This window comes from Haliotis rubra, unplaced genomic scaffold, assembly GCF_003918875.1.
Source record: "Haliotis rubra isolate DU_JTF1 unplaced genomic scaffold, ASM391887v1 Scf982, whole genome shotgun sequence".
NCBI classification, from domain to species: Eukaryota; Metazoa; Mollusca; class Gastropoda; order Lepetellida; family Haliotidae; genus Haliotis; species Haliotis rubra.
Genome location: NW_025767726.1, coordinates 95,746 through 105,923, shown reverse-complemented (window position 1 = coordinate 105,923; position 10,178 = coordinate 95,746). Strand labels below are relative to the sequence as shown.

General features: G+C 42.4%; 1 protein-coding gene and 1 long non-coding RNA gene across 2 annotated transcripts in view; both read right to left on the bottom strand.

Annotated features, from left to right (window-relative positions):
* Positions 1–2,527: 2,527 nt before the first annotated feature.
* LOC124265537 (glutamine synthetase-like) overlaps positions 2,528–10,178 on the bottom strand; it is a 31,431-nt gene continuing 23,780 nt past the window's right edge. Inside the window, exons 4-7 of the mRNA XM_046700323.1 lie at positions 7,227–7,373; positions 6,358–6,485; positions 5,513–5,712; positions 2,528–3,962 (exon numbers count right to left, since the gene is read on the bottom strand). Of these exons, the coding sequence (XP_046556279.1) occupies positions 3,674–3,962; positions 5,513–5,712; positions 6,358–6,485; positions 7,227–7,373 (764 nt within the window). The 3' untranslated portion in view covers positions 2,528–3,673. The remainder of the gene's footprint in view (positions 3,963–5,512; positions 5,713–6,357; positions 6,486–7,226; positions 7,374–10,178) is intronic.
* On the bottom strand, positions 8,671–10,039 carry LOC124265539. The gene is made up of 2 exons (XR_006895475.1): positions 9,689–10,039; positions 8,671–9,176 (listed from the first exon to the last, which is right to left on the bottom strand). It is a non-coding gene; the product is annotated as an uncharacterized LOC124265539 (long non-coding RNA).

The following is a 10,178-nucleotide window of genomic DNA, read 5'->3' as shown; positions in this document are numbered from 1 at the left end:
GACTACACCACCGCCCCTTGTTGTAAACAACTATTCCACGAGTCTATTCGACATGAGCGTAATGGCATTAGAGAGACACACGCATCTCTTCACAAGTATAGAGAGCATTTTGTCAGAATTTCAGAGACATTTGATGGTGTTATTCGCACCACAGGTATAATTATTGTTTGACCTTAAAATGTTTTAACATTTGGGGGGCATTGAAGCGTCGTCTTTTATCCCAAATATGTGAATATCTTGGATGACTGTGAATGGGAACTTCACGATTGATGGGCTCAATATACAAAGACGTTTTGTAATCACAATACAACCCATGCAGATAAACACATTCGGGACACATTAACCTGCCTATACTGCGACAAACTCGACAGTCAGTATATGTCAATACTAACCTATCTGGGTAAGCCTGAGTTACACAAGGTAGCTCTTAGTACGTCCTGCCCCGTTGTAAATCGGGCTCAAACGGGATAAAACGTGTAACTTTTGTAAAAATTGCCCGTTCACCCTGTGTGGACAACGTTTTCAAGCAGTTTAATCCGGTCCTTAGGTTATATCCATTCTGAACTAGACCTATCTCGTTCTTAATACGCACAACCCCGTTCTAACTCATTATTAACTCGACCAACTTGTTTCGCACTCATTCCGTTCTTGTGCGTGCAATCACGTCCTGGTCCGATTTCTATAAGTACCCAGTACGTTCTTGTCCATTCTCATTCCCATTCCCGTCCTGTTTTAAGGTGGAAACATCGACATCACCATGCCTACAAGGAAGAAGAATGATGGACCAAGAAAGACAGGTCGTTTTAATGAAGGGGGTGATGCGTTCAAGAAGTTCATCAAACATGGGCAATGGCGGATCCAGTGGGGGGTGGGGGTGGTTTCGGGGTCTTTCCCCCCCCCCCGAAAATGACTTATGACCCCATTGAAGATATTGTGTGCGTTGGCGGAGCCCACTTTCAAAATTCCTGGATCCGCCCATGATGGGTGGGATGATTCTCAAGACATTGTAGAAGACTCATGATCATCAAGGCGGAGCTCCTCCATCAGTTAATGATAACGTCCCACAGCTTTTCGCCTCTCAGGTTTAAGCCAGTTCTTCATCTAACACGTTCTTGTTACCCTCTACCCTAAATGACGAACTAGTTAAAAACGCCTGTATTTATACCCTACTTCGTCATATCGTATTGCACACGGCGTTGATAAACTAGTGGTTGATAGCTTAAGCACCAACGAACGCTGACATATAATCAAGACATTGAAACCTTCCGAGCTCTTTAGAAACACGCGTCGTCTTGAGGACATGGTGTAACCCGGAATCTTCACGGAGTACCAGATCCAAAAGGCGTGAGTGAGTGAGTGAGCTGGTTTTCACGCCAGTTGTAGCAACATTCCAGCAACATCACGGCGGGGGACACCAGAAACAGGCTTCAAACATTGTACCCATATAGGGAATTGAACCCGGTCTTCGGTGTGAGGCGCGAACGCCTTGACCACTTGGCTACCCCTGTCCACTGTGGACTAGGAATACCATGCGTGATGAAAATCCACTGGTGTGTCAACACAAGGAAAGAGCAGCATGACTTTAATTAAGTTCAATGTCAGAAAAACCCTGAAGTTTAAGAATCAACTATAACAATTAATACAATAAAATGCTGAATCAACATCTCATTAGAATCCAACAATCCGTGCAAGTATAGGTCACCACCTCATTCAGACCAATCTAACCCCAAATATCCCTACCTTGACCTTTACTGAAAGGTCACTGGGACAAAGCAGAGGAACGTGACGGTTGTATAAATCTTTAACAACGTAGGTCAATATTCGAGTAAGGCATTCCCTGATATCGGTTTATCTTAATCTCTTCGTGATATATACACATCGTTTCTTTGTTAACCATGGGGCATGTTTTGGTGAATGATATACACGGTGTATGTACATAGAAGCTTTGCTGACATGCACTGTTTGATTGTACTGGTGTGCGGACATCACACGATGTAAAGTTGTCAGTTACAGGTAGTTTTATTTTTAGAATCTTTTCATGGAACAGGTAGGATCGTGTTTTCACGCCAGCACGGATCGTCCTCTTGACATGTGAAGGTTTCACATAGACACAGGCGGGCCACTCAGGAGCGATTTGCTTCAACCCGCAACCTGAATCAACGATTACAAAGTTTATCGAAAATATTTGTTTTTTAAATTATTAAACGTTCACGTTCATGGAAGGTCAGATGAAAGTTTTGTTCTAGAGAAAGGATGACAAGAGACATATTTGAAAGTGGCTGTATAAGATCCGAGTTATGACGTCGATCTCAAAATAATCAAGAGATAATCAGACATCCAGTGATCAACAGCATGAGCATCGATCTACGCAACTTGGATACGATGACATGTGTCAACCAAGTCAGCGAGCCTGACCACCCGATCCCGTTAGTCGCCTCTTTCGACAAGCATGAGTTGCTGAAGACCAATTCTAACCCGGATCTTCACGGGTACCATTGGGGTGAAACCAGACATAACAAGACGTGTGTAATTAGTTCAAATTTAATAAGACTTCACCATGTTAAAATAGTTTATTTTTTTTAAACATATATTTCATATAACGTGTCTAAAATATGAGGACAGATATATCAGTCTATAAACATCGAGACATTTAACCGGGTCTCGGGAACATATATCATTCATCATGTAACATAATATGTACATTGCGGTAAAAACTATGGCAGATTAGGTGTTTTGTTGTCGTTCTGTAAACCTGTGTTATTCTACTTGCATAGACACGACATATTCAAAAAGACACATGACAATTACCGTATATTGTTACGATATCTACATCAACATTAAACCTCATCTGCAAGCCTGGCGCCATGATGGTTAATGTTTTGCCCCGGATGTAAGACGGATGACCTTTGAAAAGTATTACAGTTTCATGAAGACTTAATGTGAAAGGAAAGCCCAAACCGGGTTTGAGAGATCAATGAGTCCGATCATGTGAAAAAACAGGATATTGTTTTGGTCTCCTGAAGTCAAAATCTTGACGTGCAGTTCAAGGTCACCTGTGACGTCAGTCTCAATTGGCAGCTATATCGAACTCAAAGCTTTTAAAGTAATATAACGCGACTGAATAAGATGATGCATGAAATATCAAGTTTGAGCGGATAGTGCATTGTTTCAGTGTGGACAGAACAATGTGTTCCACGTTTTCAAGGACAGATCGATATACATAAAATGACGCATGTCTGAATTTAAATATGAATTATCAAAGAAACAACATATAAATGTTAATCTAATGTTGACAACCACCTACTACACTCAAGTGAGAGTTTGGTGTCACCCGTTGAACAGCATTTCAGCTTTATCGCGATGAACCATCTCAATGAGACAAGAGCTCTAAGCGATGTAGACGTTTTAACGTTTATCACTTACTGAAACCCATGAGAGTTGGATGTCGACAAACAAAGGATTATAATCTCGGCGAATTAGGATTCGAACCCACGCCTAACATATAACTGCAGGGCTTCAGGAACGTACATTGTCACCCAACACCTCCGTTTTCTAACCACTTGTTCTACGCCTTAATATTTAAAGGAAAATTAAAGAAAGGCTACATATATTTTTAAAAAGGGAATAGTCTCTAGTCTAAAGGTGCTGTCAGATGACGATATCAGGTCCACTATCACTCGTCCAACACTGTTGTTCTAACGATGACCTCAGTGACGGAGTAGGGGTCACAGTTGGACGATGGGCGTCTGTCTTCGAGGTAACCCTTTTTGTCTTCCGCCACCTGGCGGGGAATACGGATACTTGCTCCTCGGTTAGCGACACCTGCCGAGAAGTCGTGAATGGATGAAGTCTCGTGGTGTCCCGTGAGACGTCTCTCGTTGTCCTTGCCTTCCTTTGGGTCATAGGCCTTTATGTGGCGGACGTGTTTCTTTGAGAGTTTGTCGATGGCTTCCTCAATAGCTCTGAAAGATTCAATGTTTGAAATTACTTCGACGTCTGCGCTCATGTCTTACCGTCTGCAAAGGTAACTGACACATCAATGTCGTCTGCCTACTTTGACGTTAACCATCTTAACAGCTTAAAGGCACAATGCCACACATTTTCGACAATATCTTGGCCTATACATTATATTTGGACATTTGCACTCATTTTAGCTTACTATTGATGCAATAAAAGACATATTATCTCTTACGACTTGCCTGAAACCGATAATTGAAACTTCGAGGCGAACAGCTTCTAAACAGAGGCCATGTATGGAATGTAAACAATTGCTCCGTACATCGAGAACTGTAGCACGCGGTGTTGTCGGTGTTTGCCGAGCTGGTTTCAATCACATATTCGATTTCAAACAGGATGTTCGTAAAGAGCGCTCCAAGGGACATTACTCTATGGGGTTCGCTTAAAAAAATGTTCGGCGGGAATCTAAATACGTAATTGTGGGGGGAATAATTTATATGGTAGCTTCCCTGAGGGCTGATAGTATTATTCAGATAAATGCATTATTTATTTTTAGAGTGGTGTGGTGTGACATAGTGCCTTTAAGCGTCTATAAACATATTTCGTCAACTGTCTGCAATACATTTACAGCAACAGTTACCACGTTTCACGTCTACATGAACATATTATGTCGACTGTTTCCAACGTCTCCAACAACGCTTATAGTCTACACCAACGTCTACAATTTACCACGGTCAGTGTCTTCACCAAGTTACGTCTACGTTAACACATTCTGTCTGTCTACAACTTACTATACTATTCACACTTTGCTAAGGATCAAATCATGGGTTCAACAGAAAACTATGATGTGGTGTCTAATTTTGTTTCAATATCTAAGTTTATTACAAGCATGGATCCTAGGTTTCAGTATGTCATTGCATCTTGTGTATCCCATACTTGCTATTGACATGTGTTGTGTACTTGTCAGTGACTCGTTCCATGATTTGCAAAATGGCTGACTGGTGCCATGAAAACCATTTTTTATGGTTACTCATGTATCAGGTGCATAAGGTTAGATTAAAGTGACTGTTTGCCTATTTAAAGAGGGGTTACCATATTATAATTTATTCAGATTTAAATGGATACAATTTCAAGTTATGAATCTACGTTTAAGTAAAGTTGTGAATTTTTGACATCCTAAGCAAAGTGTGAGTAGTATAGTTCACCATCTCCCACGTTAACTGAGAGGTGTCTAAACGGGATCAGGTGGTCAGGCTCGCGCTCTTGGTTGATGCATGTCATCGCGGATCGTATCCAAATTGCATGGATCTATACCCATGATGTCAGTCACTGGATTGTCTGGTCCAGACTAGATTATTTACAGACTGCCGTTATATATAGCGGGAAAATTGCTGAGGGCGGCGTTAAACTGTATTAGAAAAACATGTTATTGTCTTCAAAAATGGCTTCCGTTTCCGTTACCCAAGTTTTGCAGTTGACATCAATGTTTAGAGACTAATGGGTACACACCGACGTTTACCGTCTACCACTGTGTGTACTGTCTAAGTGAACTCACTGAATGCCTCCATCTTCTCTCATTGCCTTCGTGCTGTAGTTGGTGTGAGCGCCTGCACCGTTCCAGTCGCCGCTCATTGGCTTAGGGTCAAAGGTCACAACGATTCCGAACTCTTCCGCCACTCTGTGGAGGAGGTACCTGGCCACCCAGAGATGGTCACCCATGGCGATACCTTCAGTGGGTCCGACTTGGAACTCCCACTGAAATACAGTAAAAAGAACTTAGTTTTGACGTACAAGGTTTTGTGATTATGTAACGTGCTCTTGACCTATTACAAGATGGCGGAGAGACCCACGTGGTCAGTTACCCGTTTGCTGGTACGTCATGTTCTGAACTGAGTACCAGCATCAACGTCAACAACACTGCCCTTGCAACTTCCCGGCGTCCAGTTCAGAGCGTAACGTACCAGGAAACAACTAACCTAGCTATTACAGCTTTGCACACTCCATCTTGACATAGGTCTTCCCAAATTAGAGTAAGTTAGATGTCAGGCAAATTGTCACAGGTTGACATCACTCAAAATACAGAAAAATATTCCAGTTTAGACTAAACTGCGTAGTTCAAAAGAATTCCAAAGGGAAGGTGCTTTGACTTGCCATTACTGTTTTCATTAACCTTTATTCTGTCACTCTATTGGCATTCCTCTTCAAGCCCACTTTTATACTTTTAGTTGTATTTCTACCACTGACAGCAAAATATTACCGCAAAATAAACAAACCACATTTTGCTTTATTTCACCTTTGTCCACTCTTTTCTCTTCATACCTGGGCTAGTCTAGTACCTCCGCCGTGATATTGCTGGAATATTGCTGAACGCGGCGTAAAACTAAACTCACTCACGCATACCTGGGCTGGCATGACCTCGGCGTTACAACCGGCAATGTCTATCCCCGCATACAGACACGCCCTGTAGTGAGCCTCGACGATATCGCGGCCGTACACCTTGTCGCAGCCCACGCCGCAGTAGTAGGGACCTGCATTGCAAAGTGCAACGTTGTTTAGAAAGGTATGTACACATCAGGGAGTGTATCTAGGATCACACTGTATCTATCTGGGTCTCTACCACAAGGTCACCTGCTGTTACACAAAGCCTAAATGTCGTTAGGATTGAGTTTACTTTTTTGTTTGCTGTCGCACGCAGCAATATTCCAGCTATATGGCGGCGGTTTGGAAATAATCGAGTCTGGACCAGACAATCCAGTGATCAACAACATGATACAAACTTCAAAGCAGTTGGGATACGATAACATGTGTCAAGCAAGTGAGTGCTCCTGACCACCAGATCCCGCTGGTCACCTCTTACGACAAGCATGTGTAGCTGATGACCAATTATAATCCGGATCTTCACGGGTTGTTGTATACAATACAATTTGTAATCATTAATTACGATGCACGTATGTATCTCACTGTCTTCATTTACTTAACTCAAGGTGCTCAGTTAAACTATTTTTTGAAGAAGATCATGTCGTATAAGGAATAATATATGATATATAATATTTTATTAGTAATTACCTTTTACCAATTCCCCAGAAATGAGTACAGATGTAATGAGGTACCACTCACCAACAGATTCTACTCGGTAATTTGGCACCAATGACCCCTTTTTCCAGTAACCACCTTTGACCAAGTCCTCCAGGGAAGATGCCTATTCTACCGAAATTGAGGTACTGGTTGATTACATATAGCTAGGAATAGCATACAATAGTGTCACCTACCCTGGGGTCCAGGGAATCCATTCTTCGGCCAGCCAAACGGATGTCCATCTGTGTCCAGTAGCGTATATTCCTGCTCAATGCCGAACCAAGGGTGCGAGGACTTCGCCTTCTCCATGACGGCAAGACAGGAATGACGACGGTTTGTTTCTGAGGAAAACAGGGTAAAGGTCTGAGGCATTTAAAAACAACAACAACTTGACCAGTTGAAGGCACCTGTGTTCTTAGTTTAAGGCAACAATTTTATGGGCTGAGGGCACAATGTTCCTGGTTTAAGGCAACAATTTGACCAGCTGAGGACACAATGTTACTAGTTTAAGGCAACAATTTGATGAGGTGAGGGCACAATGTTACTAGTTTAAGGCAACAATTTGATGAGGTGAGGACACAATGTTACTAGTTTAAGGCAACAATTTGATGAGGTGAGGGCACAATGTTACTAGTTTAAGGCAACAATTTGTCCAGCTGAGGGCACAATGTTGCTAGTTTAAGGCAACAATTTGACCAGCTGAGGGCACAATGTTACTAGTTTAAGGCAACAATTTGACCAGCTGAGGGTACAATGTTCCTACTTGAGGCACCCATGAAACCAGCTGCAGAATATGGTAACAACAGTTACAAGGCAACATTGCGACTCGAATAAGGCAACCATTTAACATTTAGCATCACGAATGCCATTATTTACGACTTAACCTCAATATAACCATGGAGATAATTCACTGAAATCTGGCAGTACTGGCCAAAGCCTCGACTTTTATGACAATTAACATATTCAATCTTAGAAAATCGTATAATTTTCACATAAATTGCAGTTCCAGGTACTCAACCGTGATGGGTACCCGGTGGGATAAGTCATATGACTTGTAACCTTCAAGCGCATCACAGGTAGCTTGGGATAACCGGGGTAAGGATGTCTTAGCGCCTTGGGCATGCATAAAGTATGTTGAAACAGGCCCTTTCTTAGTCTGTCTCACAGTCCCTGAACCATATTATTTTCCCTACAGCCTAGCCCTCCATGCAGTGCTAAAGCCCTAATGAAGCAAGTCTAGATATCCCCAGGTTCTGAATCTCTGGTCTGCCTTGGACTCCTTTTCAATTTAAATGGGTTTATTTGTTGCAATCAATATTATATATTCAGAGACTAAGCGTACTAGCCCTTTATAAATAGCCATTATTGTTATTTTTATTATCATTATTATAACCTAACTACTTCGGTTGCACATATCGACTGGAGTTCGGATGTAGTCTGACCCTGAGCTGACTTCAGACGCCGGTTCATGTCAACCACAGCGGCGTGGCCACCACAGCGTGACCACGGACGACATCACATACACTCTCTAAACCGAGACCTTAAGCCAATAAATCTTATCTACTTGACACCTGGCAATCAATGTAGCCTTTATTACTGTTTTATTTGCAACAATTTTTGTAGTTCAAGGCTTATTTCACGCGATCACAATCTTACTGATTATCATTTCTATGAGTCGTCTCGTGACCTGGAGCTATGGATAGTTACTGTCTACTCGGCCATGAAGTGTATCAAGACCGACATTGAGGGACGTAACAGGGGTGCCCACACGGAGAGATGGGTTGTAATCACATCCTGCACTATTTCCTTTGCTTAACTAAAACAACGAATGATCAATAACCGTGGTACACTATGCCGTGGCATCCAGTGGACCGTAGCTCCGTAGTCCGACATAACGCCAGACTACTACAAGTAGATTGAGTGAGTGAGTTGGGTTTACGTCGCTTTTAGCAATGGTCCGGCAATATCACGGCGGGGGAGACCAGAAATGGGCTTCACGAATTGTACCCATGTGGGGAATCGAACCCTTGTCTTTAGTGTGATCTAGTCAAATGTAAGATATTCCAGAATTGTTGGTGATTGGCATTGTCAGGAATCAAGCGTTACATGTCGCTTGTCAACTTCACGTCGCTTTAACCACTAACCTACCCCACCGCCCCTACTACAAGTAGACTATCATCTACTCTCTGTAATGTCCATATTTTACAGAAAAATCAGTTCATAAATTGTCTTCACAAAAGTTAACGAAAAAGAGCCAAGAGATGTTTTTAGCAATCTAGAAGTGGCACATATTCTACACTCGCATGGTTTGTATTGGGTATATTTGTATGACAGACGAAAGTCAGTGTATGAAATAATCCAAAAACCCAGCCAGATTTCATAGCTGGTAACTTCAAAATGTTACCAGCCCAAAATGGATTTAACCAGACCAGACACCAAGATAAAGTGACTTTACTCAGGTGTATGGACCAAGCTGTAAATTTAGACCGTCCGTCAGAAATCTAGACCGTCTCGGGCGGTCGGACGGGCCTTATTTCATACACTGATGCCACAGTACAAACTCACTGTTGCATCCACGTCGCTGTACTATGGTATTGAACGAGGCAAGTTACGACAGCTGACGTGGTTCAACACGTCTCTCACGACATTCCAACACTACCCGGATGAAGGCCATGAACTGGCTACGTATTTGCCGCAGCATCACAGTTCATTGTAATAAAGATGTCAACCAGTACGCACGAACCGGTTTCCATGCCGTGTTGCTATTTATTGAATACAGGACAAGGCAATTTTATACCTTTTCAAATAGTTCTCGAGATAATTGCAGTACCAAATGATATTTTCAAATGAGCACCGAATGGTTGCTTTTGAAGGATTGGTGGCATTGTATCGCGGCTATTAAATGTCTGGTCACAAGGAGGGTGCAGCAGATGTGTGCGTTTGTTTGTTGTTTAACGCCGCACTCAGCAATAGTTCCTCTATACAGCGGCGGTCTGTAAATAATCGAGTCTGGACCAGACAATCCAGTGATCAACAGCATCGATCTACACAATTAGGATACGAAGGCATGTGTGAACAAATTCAGCGAGCCTGACCACCCGATCCCGTTAGTCATCTCTTACGACAGTGGTGGGTTGCTGAAGACC